This window comes from Pholis gunnellus (genome assembly GCF_910591455.1).
Source record: "Pholis gunnellus genome assembly, chromosome: 5".
NCBI classification, from domain to species: domain Eukaryota; kingdom Metazoa; phylum Chordata; class Actinopteri; order Perciformes; family Pholidae; genus Pholis; species Pholis gunnellus.
Window position 1 is genome coordinate 418,433 of NC_136531.1, and position 19,068 is coordinate 437,500.

The following is a 19,068-nucleotide window of genomic DNA, read 5'->3' on the forward strand; positions in this document are numbered from 1 at the left end:
AAATCAGAATATTTATTTACTTATTCATCAAATATTTGATTTAGTCATTGAAGCAGTAAATATATTGTTTTAATTCGCTCATCTTGTGAGGAAGATACTCGCCATAGTAACGTGATCTGTTGTCTCGTTCACACCATTTCAAACTCTTACAGCTTCTCTCTCACTCTCTCACTCTCTCACTCTCTCACTGAGTCTCTGAGTCTCTGAGTCCTTGAGGGTTCAGGGTCTAAGGACAGGATGTCACGTGTTCAGACTAAAACCCTCTGAGGCAAGTTTGTGATTGTGATTCTGGGCTTTACGCCCACAGTCAGCTGATGTAGAGTAATGACACAGAGATTATGAGATTAAAGACTTTTCCTGACTGAACTTCTGCTGAAGCTTCATGTGAACTGAAGGAAACACGACGGATGGATGATTATGTATTTATGTATAGAAAGAAAACATAAAAATGAAGAAAATATGACCGTACATATTACAACATGTTAGTAAAAAGTGTAAACTTGAATCACTTCAATGGAAGTTAAGTAGTTTTCATTCTTCACATGTTGAAAGTTACAACATCCGACAGCTGGCCTGTGGACACGCCCCTCGCCATAAGCCCCGCCCCTGGCGATGACGTCATCAATCTGTATCAGCAGCAGCTCAGACTTAGTTTAGGGGTTTAAACCTGCAGAGAAACCTCACGTCTGAACACACAGAGGAAGAGAAGAAGAAGAAGAAGAAGAACAAAATGGCCGATTCCACCAGCAGCAGTTGCTCTGACTCTTCATCATCATCCAACAAATCCTCTTCTTCCTCCCTCAGAGACCTCACACAGTCAGGTGAGGCTCAATGATTCAACATCTCGCTTCATTCAGCACTTTTTAAACGATAACTATGACAAATAGAACAGCAGCTGATTGGCTGTTCAGTCTTTACACACAGAGATGTTTGAGATCAATAAGCTTCATGTTGCCTTTAATCAGGATGTAAGACAAATAACTCACGTAGAACGAAGACTAAACCTGAGTGAAAAGACTAACAAGTATCTGTAAAAACTAACAAGTATCTGTAAAAACTAACAAGTATCTGTAAAGACTAACAAGTATCTGTAAAAACTAACAAGTATCTGTAAAAACTAACAAGTATCTGTAAAGACTAACAAGTATCTGTAAAAACTAACAAGTATCTGTAAAAACTAACAAGTATCTGTAAAAACTAACAATTGTCTGTAATCAGAATCAGAATCAGAACCGTTTATTATGGTATGTTGAACATACGAGGAGGTGCATAACAATTAACAACAATCAACACAGTGCAAAGTAGAAACATTAAAATGTACAGAAAAATATATAAAATAAAGTAAAATATAAAATTAAATTAAATATAAAATAAAGTGAAATATAAAATAAGTGAAATATAAAATAATAAAGTGCAAAAACGAACAGATAACAGGACTATAAATCAGTGAGATTTAAGTGTGGTGTAAAAGTGTCGAGTGAATTAGAGGGATGTGCGGGGAGGGAAATGTCCTGAGGATGACAGAGTCAGTCAGTGGGGGTCCCGGGCTCTGTTAATGAGCCCGACTGCGGAAGGGAAGAAGCTGTTCATGTGTCGGGAGGTCTTGGTCCTGATGGAGGTCTTGGTCCTCATGGACCTCAGCCTCCTGCCAGATGGGAGGGGCTCCAACAGTTCGTGTCCAGGGTGAGAGGGGTCGGCTACAATCCTTCTTGCTCACTTCAGGGTCCTTGAAGTGAACAAGTCCTGGAGGGACGGCAGATTGCAGCCAATCACCCTCTGAGCAGAGCGGATGATGCGCTGCAGCCTGCTCTTGTCCTTGGCAGTGGCTGCAGCGTACCAGACCGTGATGGAGGAGCAGAGGATGGACTCAGTGATGGCTGTGTAGAAGTGAACCATCATCGTCTTTGGCAGGTCACACAGGGTGATGGGGGCTGGTGGGGCTGCGTTCTTCCTGAAGTCCACAACCATCTCCACTGTCTTCAGAGAGTTGAGCTCTAAGTTGTTCAGACCACCAGGTCACCAGATGATCAGTCTCCCACCTGTAGGCGGACTCATCTCCACCAGAGATGAGTCCAATGAGGGTGGTGTCATCCGTGAACTTCAGGAGCTTGACGGACTGGTGACTGGAGGTGCAGCTGTTGGTGTACAGAGAGAAGAGCAGAGGGGAGAGAACACTGATGGTCCGGGAGGCTGAGACGTGTTTTCCCAGCTTCACGCGCTGCTTCCTGTCAGACAGGAAGTCTGTGATCCACTTGCAGGTGGAGTCGGGCACGTATAGCTGAGAGAGCTTGCTATGCAGCAGAGACGGGATGATGGTGTTGAAGGCAGAGCTGAAGTCCACAAACAGGATCCTGGCGTAGGTTCCTGGGGAGTCCAGATGCTGGAGGATGAAGTGAAGGACCATGTTGACTGCATCGTCTACAGACCTGTTGGCTCTGTAGGCGAACTGCAGGGGGTCCTATGACGTCACAGCCTCTGTGAACTCATCCAGACTGTTGGTAGCAGTCCTGAAGACATCCCAGTCTGTACGGTCCAGGCACGTCCGAAGATCCTCCAGAGCCTCACTGGTCCACTTCTTGAGTTTCCTCACCACAGGTTTACAGAGCTTGAGTTTCTTTCTGTAAGCAGGAATCAGATGGACCATGACGTAGTCAGAGAGTCCCAGTGCAGCACGAGGGACGGCGTGATGGGCCCGCTGAGTGTGGTGTAGCAGTGGTCCAGAATGTTCTCCTCTCTGGTTGAGCATTTAATGAACTGTCTGTATTTAGGGAGTTCATGGCTGAGGTTTCCTTTGTTAAAGTCACCAAGGACAATAACTAGAGAGTCCGGGTTGGTCCGCTCCACACAGTATCTGTTCGGTGAGTGTCCGCTGTGCCTCCTGCACGTTGGCCTGTGGCGGCATGTAAACACCGACCAGAATGAATGAAGCGAACTCACGGGGGAGTAGAAGAGTTCACAGTTTATGATAAAAGATTCCAGATCAGGAGAACAGTGCTGCAGAACCACTGTCACATCGTTGCACCAGCCACTGCTGGAGTAGAAACTGATTCCTCCACCTTTCGATTTACCGGAGAGCTCCGTGTTGCGGTCCGCTCTGAACAGCTGGAAGCAGAGTCCGGAATCGATCCACAGAGCCAGGTCTCTAAAGACTAATAATTGGTTAAAAACTAATAATTGAGTGTGAATATAACACTAATAACTAGTGTTCAGTTGCGTTTGAGCTGTTGTTTGAGATCACATGATAACGCTGTTAAAGCTGTTGAGTGTTACAAAGTTCTATTGTCCATCAGCTGATCTGCTCAGCTGACTGGTATTAAGCTGCTTACTCACTTTAACAGACTGGAGTACACATGAGAGGAGCTATGGGTTAGTTAGAGGAGCTATGGGTTAGTTAGAGGAGCTATGGGTTGATTAGAGGAGCTATGGGTTAGTTAGAGGAGCTATGGGTTAGTTAGAGGAGCTATGGGTTGGTTAGAGGAGCTATGGGTTAGTTAGAGGAGCTATGGGTTGATTAGAGGAGCTATGGGTTAGTTAGAGGAGCTATGGGTTAGTTAGAGGAGCTATGGGTTAGTTAGAGGAGCTATGGGTTAGTTAGAGGAGCTATGGGTTGATTAGAGGAGCTATGGGTTGATTAGAGGAGCTATGGATTAGTTAGAGGAGCTATGGGTTGATTAGAGGAGCTATGGGTTAGTTAGAGGAGCTATGGGTTAGTTAGAGGAGCTATGGGTTGGTTAGAGGAGCTATGGGTTAATTAGAGGAGCTATGGGTTAGTTAGAGGAGCTATGGGTTAGTTAGAGGAGCTATGGGTTAGTTAGAGGAGCTATGGGTTGGTTATAGGAGCTATGGGTTGATTAGAGGAGCTATTGGTTGGTTAGAGGAGCTATGGGTTGGTTAGAGGAGCTATGGGTTGATTAGAGGAGCTATGGGTTGGTTAGAGGAGCTATGGGTTGGTTAGAGGAGCTATGGGTTGATTAGAGGAGCTATGGGTTGGTTAGAGGAGCTATGGGTTGGTTAGAGGAGCTATTGGTTGATTAGAGGAGCTATGGGTTGATTAGAGGAGCTATGGGTTGGTTAGAGGAGCTATGGGTTAGTTAGAGGAGCTATGGGTTAGTTAGAGGAGCTATGGGTTGGTTAGAGGAGCTATGGGTTGGTTAGAGGAGCTATGGGTTGGTTAGAGGAGCTATGGGTTGGTTAGAGGAGCTATGGGTTAGTTAGAGGAGCTATGGGTTGGTTAGAGGAGCTATGGGTTGGTTAGAGGAGCTATGGGTTGGTTAGAGGAGCTATGGGTTGGTTATAGGAGCTATGGGTTGGTTAGAGGAGCTATGGGTTCATGTTTCTCCTCAGAATCATGTTGCGTGCCACTCAGGGTAAAGACAGATGAGCTATTGACTGATTTAGTGTCCACTAACCAGCTGAATGAGCCATCGTCTAACGAAACAGTAATATAATATTTTCACTCAACAAGTAAAAAGTCTTAAAAAACAGATCAGGATGCATCAAAAGATAAAAAAGAGAGAAACAGTTATGGATAGCTGTCATAATACCGAATGTTTAAAAACAATAATCGTCTGCTCATCATCATCTGAGCCAACATGGTGGTCAGAATGCCGGCGGCGAATCATACAGGGGCTTGGGGCTTGGGGGCTGACCGCGGCACGGTTTTGGAGTTTTATTGGCTGAAAATTCTGTCAATCACTTCATGGAACACACGAGTGTGTTCGTTTTGAGCACCTGGTTGTAACGAGTGGTCACATGACAAGATCTGCCCGGCAGAGCCTGAGCAAGGGCTCCAGACAAACAGACAGACATCCAGGAGAGATATGAGAGGTCAAGATGATGCCAAACAGCTCTGTTAGGATAGATTGTACAATATGAGTGATAAACAAAGTGAAATATAGTGAAATATATAATTATAAAGTATATAAAAGTACAATGGAACAGCTGCAAATTCTGGTTTGAAAATGAGAATTTGGCATGTTTCTTTTAGATAAACACCTATAACTGGGGTTTGCTTCACTTTATTTACAGCAAATCTTTTTGTGAGGCAGCTGCACCCTTTGTGCTATGAATTGGGAATGTTTTTAGGCTAGCCAGGGCCTCATTAAATACATTACAGTGCTTTTTCTTCAGACGAACCTGGGAATTTCCCCTGTTTGCTGTGTTCAGTCTTCAGCTACTATTAACCAGTAACATATACACAATATTTACTCATCTCATCAAATCTCACAATCCCTCGTGTTATTCAAGCATCAACATTTTTAAAATAGACCTTGTAGTTACTGAATTGTAGTCTCTTTTGTTTGGGTTACAGTTTTCGAGAAAAGACCTAAAAACAGACTCAGGGTCCAAAAGGTTTTAATAAAATAAATAATATTATAACATAATAATAAAATATTAAAAACATGATACTAACATTAGATATAATGATAAAATAAGATCTCTCTCCAGCCTTACAGCTCGTCCTCTGGAAAGAACCCAAGAAGTCGGCGTTGGCGTTTGGCTCGTCGCTGCTGGTTCTTGTCTCCGTGGCGACGCTGTCTGTCATCAGTGTGGTGTCTTACCTGCTGCTGACCGGTCTCTGTGTCACCATCACCTTCAGGTGAGGCCTTCACCTGCTCTGTCAATGGTATCATGACGCTGCTGGACTGTTTCTGTAGAGATCATGTTCACGCTTTACTCTGTCATAGATCTCTACATCTCCTCCAAACATCCCATTCTACAGGATAGATGCATGAAGAATGCAACGGCCCACAGGATAGAATCCGGCTTGTTGTCTGTTATTCTAACTCTGTATTAGACGCTGTCTGTTGTCTGAAAGACGTCACTCAGGTTTCTGTGGCTCTCTGGAGGCTTTAGAATCGACATAAACCTTGTTGAATGACTTTGACAGGAACACAGATTAATGTGTGACTGATACTATCCCACACAGTGTTCCCATGAGGTGCATTAGAAGGCTCGGTGACACAAAACAGTTTGTTGTAGTGTTCAGAACAGCATATCTTCTATAAGTCTTCCATTCCAGGTCCGTTGGGCTTAAAGCAGATATAATAAGTCTGTCTCCGTCTGCGTGATGATGTCACAGCTCCTCTTTGTTCACAGAGCCGGCCGGACACACCTTCTTTTAGTGCATGTTAGTGCACGTGAGCATGCCTCTTAGTGCATGTTAGTGCATGTGAGGGTACCTCTTAGCTCATGTTAGTGCACGTGAGCGTGCCTCAGCTCATGTTAGTGCACGTGAGGGTACCTCTTAGCTCATGTTAGTGCACGTGAGCGTGCCTCTTAGCTCATGTTAGTGCACGTGAGGGTACCTCTTAGCTCATGTTAGTGCACGTGAGCGTGCCTCTTAGCTCATGTTAGTGCACGTGAGCGTGCCTCTTAGCTCATGTTAGTGCACGTGAGCATGCCTCTTAGCTCATGTTAGTGCACGTGAGCTTGCCTCTTAGCTCATGTTAGTGCACGTGAGCGTGCCTCTTAGCTCATGTTAGTGCACGTGAGCTTGCCTCTTAGCTCATGTTAGTGCACGTGAGCGTGCCTCTTAGCTCATGTTAGTGCACGTGAGCGTGCCTCTTAGCTCATGTTAGTGCACGTGAGGGTACCTCTTAGCTCATGTTAGTGCACGTGAGCGTGCCTCTTAGCTCATGTTAGTGCACGTGAGCGTGCCTCTTAGCTCATGTTAGTGCACGTGAGCGTGCCTCTTAGCTCATGTTAGTGCACGTGAGGGTACCTCTTAGCTCATGTTAGTGCACGTGAGCGTGCCTCTTAGCTCATGTTAGTGCACGTGAGCGTGCCTCTTAGCTCATGTTAGTGCACGTGAGCGTACCTCTTAGCTCATGTTAGTGCACGTGAGCGTGCCTCTTAGCTCATGTTAGTGCACGTGAGCGTGCCTCTTAGCTCATGTTAGTGCACGTGAGCGTGCCTCTTAGCTCATGTTAGTGCACGTGAGCGTGCCTCTTAGCTCATGTTAGTGCACGTGAGCACTGTCATCTGTTCATTATGTGTGAATTGAATTAAAGCAGCCAATCATCTCAGCTGGACTCAGACTTGTAGTATTTGTCTGAATGAAGGGATTATTGTTCACTCTTTCCGTCTGCTTCCTGTTTGTAGGGTTTATAAATCAGTCATCCAGGCCGTCCAGAAATCAGACGAAGGTCATCCATTCAGGTAACGTCATCAGTGTTTGTCCTGAAACATAAACCTCGTCTGTCCTACTTCAATTTCATCCTTTGACCTCCTCCGTCCTCCTCTGACCAACTCGATCCTCCATCAGGTCTCTGTTGGAGAGGGACATCTCTGTGTCCTTGGAGTCCGCCCGGCTGCTGACTGATCAGTCTCTGATCCATCTGAACTGGTTCAACAGTCAGGCCAGAAGGCTGCTGCTGGTTGAAGACCTGGTCGACTCTTTAAAGGTCAGATCTACGCAGAATATGTTGACATGGTTGTGAATGCTAGCTCGCATACATGCTTCAGTTGTTTGGTCTCTACTCTTTTTATTGTGTGTCCTCTACGTATTTCAGCTGTTTGTTTGTTCTTTACGTGTTTCAGCTGTTCTTTTGTTCTTTACGTGTTTCAGCTGTTTGTTTGTTCTTTACGTGTTTCGGCTGTTCTTTTGTTCTCTACGTGTTTCAGCTGTTCTTTTGTTCTCTACGTGTTTTGGCTTTTTGTTTGTTCTTTACGTGTTCCGGCTGTTTGTTTGTTCTTTACGTGTTTCAGCTGTTCTTTTGTTCTCTACGTGTTTTGGCTTTTTGTTTGTTCTTTACGTGTTTCGGCTGTTTGTTTGTTCTTTACGTGTTTCAGCTGTTCTTTTGTTCTCTACGTGTTTCGGCTGTTTGTTTGTTCTTTACGTGTTCCGGCTGTTTGTTTGTTCTTTACGTGTTTCAGCTGTTCTTTTGTTCTCTACGTGTTTCGGCTGTTTGTTTGTTCTCTACGTGTTTCAGCTGTTCTTTTGTTCTCTACGTGTTTCACATGTTTGTTTGTTCTTTATGTGTTTCACATGTTTGTTTGTTCTTTACGTGTTTCAGCTGTTTGTTTGTTCTTTACGTGTTTCGGCTGTTCTTTTGTTCTCTACGTGTTTCAGCTGTTCTTTTGTTCTCTACGTGTTTTGGCTTTTTGTTTGTTCTTTACGTGTTCCGGCTGTTTGTTTGTTCTTTACGTGTTTCAGCTGTTCTTTTGTTCTCTACGTGTTTCGGCTGTTTGTTTGTTCTTTACGTGTTTCGGCTGTTTGTTTGTTCTTTACGTGTTTCAGCTGTTCTTTTGTTCTCTACGTGTTTCGGCTGTTTGTTTGTTCTTTACGTGTTCCGGCTGTTTGTTTGTTCTTTACGTGTTTCAGCTGTTCTTTTGTTCTCTACGTGTTTCGGCTGTTTGTTTGTTCTCTACGTGTTTCAGCTGTTCTTTTGTTCTCTACGTGTTTCACATGTTTGTTTGTTCTTTATGTGTTTCACATGTTTGTTTGTTCTCTACGTGTTTCAGCTGTTTGTTTGTTCTTTACGTGTTTCGGCTGTTCTTTTGTTCTCTACGTGTTTCGGCTGTTCTTTTGTTCTCTACGTGTTTCGGCTGTTTGTTTGTTCTTTACGTGTTTCGGCTGTTTGTTTGTTCTTTACGTGTTTCGGCTGTTTGTTTGTTCTTTACGTGTTTCGGCTGTTTGTTTGTTCTCTACGTGTTTCGGCTGTTTGTTTGTTCTTTACGTGTTTCGGCTGTTTGTTTGTTCTTTACGTTTTTCAGCTGTTTGTTTGTTCTTTACGTGTTTCGGCTGTTTGTTTGTTCTCTACGTGTTTCGGCTGTTTGTTTGTTCTTTACGTTTTTCAGCTGTTTGTTTGTTCTCTACGTGTTTCGGCTGTTTGTTTGTTCTTTACGTGTTTCAGCTGTTTGTTTGTTCTCTACGTGTTTCAGCTGTTTGTTTGTTCTCTACGTGTTTCGGCTGTTCTTTTGTCCTCTACGTGTTTCAGATGTGTTTTTATTTCCTGGTCCAGTTGGCTGCTGTCATGTGGATGATGACGTATGTTGGAGCCATCTTTAATGGAGTCACCATCCTAATCCTCGGTGAGGCTTCATCTTACCGACTTGTTGGTTTAAATCAGTAGAAACAAACTAATAAAGTTTTCTTTCTCATCCAGCTGACCTCACGTTCTTCACCACACCTCTGATCTACCAGAAGAAAAAGGTACCGCAGAATAATGTGTTTTGTTTTTATGAATTCGATCATCTGATAACGGAACATGCATCAAAAATGAGACGAACATTAAAGAACCTTTGTTCTGAATGTTTCAGCCAAATAACTTCTTTCTGCTCACGGTACACCTTCTATAGTTTCTATATATTCGTCTATAGCAGCTGTTTCTTACAGCATGCAGCCAAACTCTCAGAAAATGGCCCCAAACTGCTACAAATGTATGATGTTTAGATATTAAAAGTATTGAATTATGTTACGATTCTAAAAGTACTATTCATTTGAATGAATATGCAAATGAACTGTATACTTCTTACTCTGTGCTTCTACTGCAGAGCAAAACATTGTAGTAATATATTAAAATATCTACCTGATAGAGAAATGTTCAGATTTGAGATTCATATTACAATTAAAAGCTCCGCCTGGAACATAAAGGAATGTGCTGCTAAAGACTCTTTCACTCTTCATTAAAGTCAACATTTGAATGCAATACGTTTACTGTGCAGTGTTAATAGTTTTACTATGAATGGATTTACTTTAGAAACATTGCTGAGTACTTCTTCTATCACTGCCAAGACCAACGTTCCCATTCAGAGAGTGAAGTAAAGCTTGTTGTCTGGGTTACAGATGAGAGCATGAATTCAATGAGACTCCCACACACACACATGAACTAGTATCTCAGTTCAAATGTTTCACTGATTCTGACAATGAAGTGTTTTATCATCCGATTATTGATCAATAAACCGTGTGTGTGTGTGTGTGTGTGTGTGTGTGTGTGTGTGTGTGTGTGTGTGTGTGTGTGTGTGTGTGTGTGTGTGTGTGTGTGGTGTGTGTGGTGTGTGTGTGTGTGTGTGTGTGTGTGTGTGTGTGTGTGTGGTGTGTGTGGTGTGTGTGGTGTGTGTGTGGTGTGTGTGTGTGTGTGTGTGTGGTGTGTGTGTGTGGTGTGTGTGGTGTGTGTGTGTGTGTGTGTGTGGTGTGTGTGTGTGGTGTGTGTGTGTGTGGTGTGTGTGTGTGTGTGTGTGTGTGTGTGTGTGTAGGCACAGATTGATCGGTACATTGAGTTGATTAAGTCCAGAGTGGAGGAGATGCTGCAGAAGTGAGTTCACATATATTTATACTCTACTTCAGTACATTATGTGTGTATTAATACTCCTGTCAGTACATTATGTGTGTATTAATACTCCTGTCAGTACATTATGTGTGTATTAATACTCCTGTCAGTACATTATGTGTGTATTAATACTCCTGTCAGTACATTATGTGTGTATTAATACTCCTATCAGGACATTATGTGTGTATTAATACTCCTATCAGGACATTATGTGTGTATTAATACTCCTATCAGTACATTATGTGTGTATTAATACTCCTGTCAGTACATTATGTGTGTATTAATACTCCTGTCAGTACATTATGTGTGTATTAATACTCCTATCAGTACATTATGTGTGTATTAATACTCCTGTCAGTACATTATGTGTGTATTAATACTCCTGTCAGGACATTATGTGTGTATTAATACTCCTATCAGGACATTATGTGTGTATTAATACTCCTGTCAGTACATTATGTGTGTATTAATACTCCTATCAGGACATTATGTGTGTATTAATACTCCTGTCAGGACATTATGTGTGTATTAATACTCCTATCAGGACATTATGTGTGTATTAATACTCCTGTCAGGACATTATGTGTGTATTAATACTCCTATCAGTACATTCTCTTGCAGCGGTTGGGGCACTGACAGTGTTTGTGTCCTCAGGCTGAAGGACCGGTTACCTGGAGCTGTGAGAAGAACCAAAGCTGGATGACACACCTGTACACCATGTGGTTCATTCCTCTCCTCTGATTGGTCCGTTTGTTAGTGAATCACCTGCTGCAATAAAATCCTGACTGAGAAACAACGGCGGAGCTGTTTTTGACGTTTTCATTTGACCAACATGTGATGGGATGAGATCCAGAGCTCGCTGTGGTGTGACTGCTTTCATGTGTTCATCAATGATTGACATGAATCACAGTTCATCACAGTGAAAACAACGACACGCAGCTGGAAGTCATTCATCAAGTCAACGAGTCCTCAAACACTTCATATGATGTCTGATGAGACGTGTGTTTCACAAGAATGTCCAGCAACACGAAACACACTGTGTGTGTATTAATACTCCTATCAGTACACTGTGTGTGTATTAATACTCCTATCGGTACACTGTGTGTGTATTAATACTCCTATCAGTACACTCTGTGTGTATTAATACTCCTATCAGTACACTCTGTGTGTATTAATACTCCTATCAGTACACTGTGTGTGTATTAATACTCCTATCAGTACACTGTGTGTGTATTAATACTCCTATCAGTACACTCTGTGTGTATTAATACTCCTATCAGTACACTCTGTGTGTATTAATACTCCTGTCAGTACGCTCTGTGTGTATTAATACTCCTGTCAGTACGCTCTGTGTGTGTTAATACTCCTATCAGTACACTGTGTGTGTATTAATACTCCTATCAGTACACTGTGTGTGTATTAATACTCCTATCAGTACACTGTGTGTGTATTAATACTCCTGTCAGTACGCTCTGTGTGTGTTAATACTCCTATCAGTACACTGTGTGTGTATTAATACTCCTATCAGTACACTGTGTGTGTATTAATACTCCTATCAGTACACTGTGTGTGTATTAATACTCCTGTCAGTACGCTCTGTGTGTGTTAATACTCCTATCAGTACACTGTGTGTGTATTAATACTCCTATCAGTACACTGTGTGTGTATTAATACTCCTATCAGTACACTGTGTGTGTATTAATACTCCTGTCGGTACATTATGTGTGTATTAATACTCCTTTCGGTACACTCTGTGTGTATTAATACTCCTATCAGTACACTCTGTGTGTATTAATACTCCTATCAGTACACTGTGTGTGTATTAATACTCCTATCAGTACACTGTGTGTGTATTAATACTCCTGTCAGTACACTCTGTGTGTATTAATACTCCTATCAGTACACTCTGTGTGTATTAATACTCCTATCAGTACACTGTGTGTATTAATACTCCTGTCAGTACACTCTGTGTGTATTAATACTCCTATCAGTACGCTCTGTGTGTATTAATACTCCTGTCAGTACACTCTGTGTGTATTAATACTCCTATCAGTACGCTCTGTGTGTATTAATACTCCTGTCAGTACACTCTGTGTGTATTAATACTCCTATCAGTACGCTCTGTGTGTATTAATACTCCTATCAGTACGCTCTGTGTGTATTAATACTCCTATCAGTACACTGTGTGTATTAATACTCCCATCAGTACGCTCTGTGTGTATTAATACTCCTATCAGTACGCTCTGTGTGTATTAATACTCCTATCAGTACGCTCTGTGTGTATTAATACTCCTATCAGTACACTCTGTGTGTATTAATACTCCTATCAGTACGCTCTGTGTGTATTAATACTCCTGTCAGTACACTCTGTGTGTATTAATACTCCTATCAGTACGCTCTGTGTGTATTAATACTCCTGTCAGTACGCTCTGTGTGTATTAATACTCCTGTCAGTACACTCTGTGTGTATTAATACTCCTATCAGTACGCTCTGTGTGTATTAATACTCCTATCAGTACACTCTGTGTGTATTAATACTCCTGTCAGTATGCTCTGTGTGTATTAATACTCCTATCAGTACGCTCTGTGTGTATTAATACTCCTATCAGTACACTCTGTGTGTATTAATACTCCTGTCAGTACGCTCTGTGTGTATTAATACTCCTATCAGTACACTCTGTGTGTATTAATACTCCTGTCAGTACGCTCTGTGTGTATTAATACTCCTATCAGTACGCTCTGTGTGTATTAATACTCCTATCAGTACACTCTGTGTGTATTAATACTCCTGTCAGTACGCTCTGTGTGTATTAATACTCCTATCAGTACGCTCTGTGTGTATTAATACTCCTATCAGTACACTCTGTGTGTATTAATACATCACACGATGCTTCACTGTCGCTGCAGACACACCTCACAGAGACCTGCTCTCCACTTTGTGCACCTTCACAGTTATCTGGTTGTTCTGTTATCACATATTCAGCATTTACACAGAAACAAAGTCCACTGAACTGATATCAGGGGTCAAAGGTCACCGCAGACAGAAGAACTGATTCTGCTGAAACTGCAGAAAGACGAGAGACAAATGAGAGGAGGAAGGTCTCTGAGAGAGGAACTAGGACAGAAAACGTGACAGACACAGGAAGGAAGATTTCCCCCAACCGACTGGAAAGAAAGACTGAAGGAGACCGAAAGAAACTTCAGCAGAGTCTCTTTTGGATCAAGGATCAGTGAGACGGGAGCTGCTGCAGTCCAGGTGAAGCTTGGAGGACGTTGAGAACATCTGGACGCCGAGTCTGCTGTCGTGTTAATTCTGTTACTGGTAAGTTGTGAAGAGCTGACATGTTACGCAGATGAATCACAGTCTCACACAAGTGACATGACGACATTATGGTCTGTTGTGAATGAAGTACGTACAGTTAGGCAAAGGCAACAAAACCCCTTAAGTTAAGAAAACCATCACAACGGTTAAGGTTTGGAACCCTGTGGACTGTGTGGTGTCGAACATCATGTGGTTGAAGACTGCGTCATCGTCTCGTGTGTGCGTTTCATTTGTGTTTCCACCACAAAAAAGCTGCCAAATCCACTTTGCATTCGTATTGTTTTCGTCCTGAACGACACAAAACAACTATTTGTGTCCGTGTAAAACCAGCAGATTGAATGTTGTGACTATCTTCCAACCTGCCATGATACCGGGCTGAGAGATGTTGAAATAAAAAATAAAGCTGAGCAAACCTCACCATCATTAATCCACCTTAAAGGTCAGCTCACCTTCAGTGTAGACCCTCGCTGGGCTCGAATATGCTGTCAGAAACACAGACAGACACACAACTGACCACCTGGCATCTACACTAACAATGATTGATGGGATGGAGACTTACTGGGGAAGTGGCGAAGTGTCCACGACAATGCACGCAATGTAGTGGCTAATGTCCACTGCAGTGGGCGGTAAATGATGAATGGAAGCAGCCAGGTAACTGTTAGGCAGTCAGCCTCGGCACGCTGCATGCTAGGCTCTGATGCTGTCGGGTTAATGATTGGTTAACGAGGGTCGTTCATTGGTCAGACAAACAAATTGAAAGGTAGCAGTAGAGTCTTATTTCCTTACATTGTACCAACGTTAGCAGACGCTTAGAGCGGCGTTCACAAACGTGAAAACACGTCTCCAAACGGCAGCTGGCGATATGAACCCATGAGAAGCCACGAGGAATGACATCATGGACTTATTAACAGGGTCGCCTGTACGTACTGATGTTTTTGGTTTTCTGAAGTAAACATCTTGACCTCTTGTGTTATATAAGTGTTGTACTTTGTCTTGTATCTGATGTCTGAGTTATTTTCTGTCTGTATCAGTTCATCAGGTCTTCAGTTGACCAGATCCTCAGAGAACAATGGCCGTCAGCTCACCGAGAGACAAGTAAGTCTCCTCTGTTCATTAAGAAACAATAAATACTGCAGGATGAGTCAGATGTTCACATGTTTCCAGTTCAAGTTTCTGATCATTCTGATTGATCGACATTTATACAGAAGCTAAAATCTAAAGACGAGTTATTAATGTTAGTTGGGGAGGAAGTAGCTCAGCACGTAAAGGATTTGTGATCCAGGTGGTCCACCTCTACCAGCATCACCTTCAGTAGAGTGTGATCCAGGTGGTCTACCTCTACCAGCATCACCTTCAGTAGAATGTGATCCAGGTGGTCCACCTCTACCAGCATCACCTTCAGTAGAATGTGATCCAGGTGGTCCACCTCTACCAGCATCACCTTCAGTAGAATGTGATCCAGGTGGTCCACCTCTACCAGCATCACCTTCAGTAGAATGTGATCCAGGTGGTCCACCTCTACCAGCATCACCTTCAGTAGAATGTGATCCAGGTGGTCCACCTCTACCAGCATCACCTTCAGTAGAGTGTGAACCAGGTGGTCCACCTCTACCAGCATCACCTTCAGTGGAGGTGATGCTGGCAGCTGTTGATAATGATTTTAAACTGAAAACCATAGTAACGGTTTGGGTTAAGGTTCCTAAAGTACAGTAAAGAACACCACAGTCTGTTGCTCACAGTGGTTTTGTGTAAGTTTCACGATAAATGATTTTATTTTGGAAACATCTTGCTGCAGGTATTTTGGCGTGTGGCTGATCTTCTTCATGCTCGGTTTGGGGACGCTGCTGCCCTGGAACTTCTTCATGACTGCGACCGTGGTATGACGTCACTTCCTGTCTGTTATCCATCACACACATCATCTTCTGCTGATGAACCAGCTTTTATTTTGAAGGATGGTGAATTTAAACATTGTTCACATATTGAGTGAAATTGATAAAAAGTGAAGTGAATTAAACAGCTGCTGTAAATATCTATTGTATTCTACTATATTATAGTTTGTGTATTATATTAAAGTGAAAGTTAGGATAAGAAGCATCCTCTGCATATCTGTACTGAAGCGTAGTAAACATTTAAACTCATGTTCACACTGAATTCACCAGTTAATGTACAGTAGACCAAGTGTGTATCAAAGCAGAACGTATAACTTGTTAATATGTTCAGCAGTGTTTGGCTCCTTCTGATGGCTCATTGCTTTAACTTCATGTATCTTCCTGTGTGTTTACATCACATTACATTACAGTCATTTAGACGCTTTTATCCAAAAAGACTTACAATACGTGTGTTCAACATAGTATTCAAGAGAACTTCTCGTCACCAGAAGTCATGAGTTCATCTCCTTTAAACATCTCAGAGCAGAAACCAGAGCAGACGTACAGAAACACACTAGCATGAACACAACCAGTGCTGAGAGGAAGGCTCAGGGTAGACCTTCATGAAGAGGTGAGTCTTCAGCCTGATGGAAGATGGGCAGCGACTCTGCTGTCCTGACGTCAGTGGGGAGTTCATTCCACCATCGTGGGGCCAGGACAGAGAACAGAGACCGGGTCCATCGGCCGCAGGGACCTCTGAGTGACGGGGAACCGATCGCCCCGAGGCAGCAGAGCGAGTGGTCGGGGGGGTGTAGGGCTAGACCATGGTCTGGAGACAGGAAGGAGCTGTTCCTTTCACTGCCCTGTAGGCTAGCACCAGAGCCTGAACCTGTAGGCTAGCACCAGAGTCTGAACCTGTAGACTAGCACCAGAGTCTGAACCTGTAGACTAGCACCAGAGTCTGAACCTGTAGGCTAGCACCAGAGTCTGAACCTGTAGGCTAGCACCAGAGTCTGAACCTGTAGACTAGCACCAGAGTCTGAACCTGTAGACTAGCACCAGAGTCTGAACCTGTAGACTAGCACCAGAGTCTGAACCTGTAGACTAGCACCAGAGTCTGAACCTGTAGACTAGCACCAGAGTCTGAACCTGTAGACTAGCACCAGAGCCTGAACCTGGATGTGAGCTCTTACAGGGAGCCAGTGTAGAGCACGGAGAAGGGAGGTTGTGGGAGAACTTGGGGCGATTGAACACCAGACGAGCTGCAGCTTTCTGGACGAGCTCCAGAGGTCTGATGGCTGACGCCGGAGCTCCGGCAAGTAGAGAGCTGCAGTAGACCAGGAGGGAGATGACCAGAGCCTGGATGAGGACCTGCTCCGTCTCCTCAGTGAGGAAGAGGAGAATCCTCCTGATGTTGTAGAGCAGGAATCTGCAGGAGGTCTAACCGATATGATGTTTGCTGAGAACGACAGTTGGTCGTCCAGGGTCACACCCAGGTTCCTCGCAGTCCGAGTTGGCGTCATCACGGTCTCGTCCACGGTGATGGACCGGTCTCGGTGTGGGCAGACCTTCACCAGGAGGAACAGTAGCTCGGTTTGGTCCAGGTTCAGCTTCAGGTTCTGTGTCGTGATCCACGTCGAGATGTCAGCCGAGCACGCAGCGATGCGTACCTCCACTTGAGTGTCACCAAAGCAAAGATGAATTCATCATTGTTACTGTTCAGCAGTCTAATCTAACTGTACAAACATTTCTTTTTTAATTGTTAAAATCTGACTAATGTGTAACATTTCCTCCTATTTTAGTCACGTTTGTAGTTTGAGTGTAGTTTATAAACCTTGATGTGTGAGGGAGGAACCAATGGGACGCATGTTGCTTTGAGTCTGCATTATATTAACAGAACCTGTGTTTTCAGTACTTCACCAACCGGCTGAAGGACTCCTCATTGGTTGATTCTTCAGCCAATCAGACGGAGGCATCAAGGGACCATCGCAGCCTTCTGGAGGCCAAATTCAACAACGTGATGACGCTGTGCGCCATGCTGCCGCTGCTGCTCTGCACCTGCCTCAACTCCTTCCTGCACACACTGTGAGTACGACGACACATCGGCACCAATGAAGAAGAGTCCTGCAAGACTCTGACACCAGCTGGACTCTGTGTTCTCCTATTACTACTCTCATATGTATCAGTTCTGTCTCATGTATTTCCTCTGTGGTCAGTCTGTCGTGTTGTTCATTCTGCACACGTGACATCTGTTGTGAGGGACGTGAGGGTCAAAGGTCAGAGGACGTCGTATGTGTACAGATTGTAAAGCCCTCGAAGGACAAAGAGTGATTTGTGATGTTGGGCAAAGCAAAGAAAGTTCATTTATACAGAACATCGAAGCAAACAAAGTGATTCAAAGCACTTTGCCTCAAACATCAAGATCAAACTCAAACTAATGTAAATACAATTAATTTAAGTCATTAGTTTGTGTCTGAGGACAGAAAGCAGACCGGACCATCTGAGAGGTGAGGATGGTTCACAACGCAGCTCGAGGTTCAGTGTGAAGAAGTTCAGTGTGACATGTCGTCATTAACACATTCACACATCATAACTATGAGATAATGTGTGTTTGCTTCGTCAGCTCTAGTTCAGCTGCTTTTCTCCTTCATGTGACCTCCTGAGCTCTCAGATGATTCCTTGAGCTTCTTCTCTCTGTGTCAGTATTTCTCAGCGTCTGCGCGTGATGGGCAGTCTGCTCGTCATCATGTTCGTCTTCATCGCCACCGCCGTCCTCGTCAAAGTTCCTCTGGAGCCGCTGCCCTTCTTCTCCGTCACCATGGTGAAGATCATCATCATCAACTGTGAGTTCTTTTCTCACTTTGTTACTTTGTACTTATTCATGTAACTCTTTATTTTGGGGAAACTTGGAACAATAACTGTTAATGATGTGAGTCTTTGCCCCACTCGGCCTCATGGTGGCGCTGCTGTTCTACGGTTGGTCTACAGACTAATCAATTATTAAAGAATAATAATTCAACCTTTTTAAAAGCTTGTTGATAACTAATTCAGTTCTTAGATATTAACCCGTTAACTTCCAAAGGGCTCACAAAACCAGAACCTGTCTGCAGCAGAGCTCATGTTTGTTTCATGATAACGTTACATTACATTTGTAAAACTATAATGAAACATCTAACGGTTAAAAGTTATTCAGTCCTCCTCACTGCAGAGTGTGATCTCGGCTCTCTTTAGTCAGTTGAGCAGCAGAAAGAATTCGAACCCCAAAACAATATTCTTAGAATTTAGAATTTGCTCGAATACTAATGTTGTGACCAGATAATAATCTCTCTGTCTATCTGTCTGTCTGTCTGTCTGCCTGTCTGTCTGTCTGCCTGTCTGTCAGCCTTTGGGGCGGTGCTTCAGGGCAGTCTGTTCGGGATGGCTGGGTTGCTGCCGGCTTCGTACACGACTCCGATCATGAGCGGTCAAGGACTCGCTGGAACCTTTGCTGCCTTTGCCATGATCTGTGCCATCGCAAGTATGATGAATAACTCATTACTAACACCTTAATAACGTGTTGATAACATCAATAACTCATTACTAACGCCTTAATAACGTGTTGATA

The 19,068-nt window shown here is 43.4% G+C and overlaps 2 protein-coding genes across 2 annotated transcripts in view; both read left to right on the forward strand.

Moving 5' to 3' along the window:
- The first annotated feature begins 649 nt into the window (after nt 1–649).
- LOC306696497 (reticulon-3-like) lies at nt 650–11,064 on the forward strand. The gene is made up of 8 exons (XM_079160131.1): nt 650–821; nt 5,449–5,599; nt 7,105–7,161; nt 7,268–7,406; nt 8,967–9,036; nt 9,111–9,157; nt 10,201–10,259; nt 10,929–11,064. The coding sequence occupies exons 1-8, from the start codon at nt 731–733 to the stop codon at nt 10,975–10,977; spliced, it is 663 nt and encodes a 220-aa protein (XP_079016257.1). The 5' UTR covers nt 650–730; the 3' UTR covers nt 10,978–11,064.
- Nucleotides 11,065–13,447: 2,383 nt separating this feature from the next.
- The window catches only part of LOC306696501 (equilibrative nucleoside transporter 1-like), a 10,999-nt gene continuing 5,378 nt past the window's right edge, over nt 13,448–19,068 (forward strand). Inside the window, exons 1-6 of the mRNA XM_079160136.1 lie at nt 13,448–13,596; nt 14,628–14,691; nt 15,392–15,473; nt 17,377–17,549; nt 18,168–18,307; nt 18,847–18,981. Coding sequence (XP_079016262.1) covers nt 14,666–14,691; nt 15,392–15,473; nt 17,377–17,549; nt 18,168–18,307; nt 18,847–18,981 — 556 coding nt within the window. The 5' untranslated portion in view covers nt 13,448–13,596; nt 14,628–14,665. The remainder of the gene's footprint in view (nt 13,597–14,627; nt 14,692–15,391; nt 15,474–17,376; nt 17,550–18,167; nt 18,308–18,846; nt 18,982–19,068) is intronic.

Excerpts from the sequence above, each read along its gene's own strand:
- LOC306696497 (XM_079160131.1), top strand. The coding sequence starts at position 731 with ATGGCCGATTCCACCAGCAGCAGTTGCTCTGACTCTTCATCATCATCC. Across the intron at positions 7,407-8,966 it reads ACCTGGTCGACTCTTTAAAG|TTGGCTGCTGTCATGTGGAT; the intron begins GTCAGATCTACG and ends TTCCTGGTCCAG. Across the intron at positions 9,158-10,200 it reads TGATCTACCAGAAGAAAAAG|GCACAGATTGATCGGTACAT; the intron begins GTACCGCAGAAT and ends GTGTGTGTGTAG.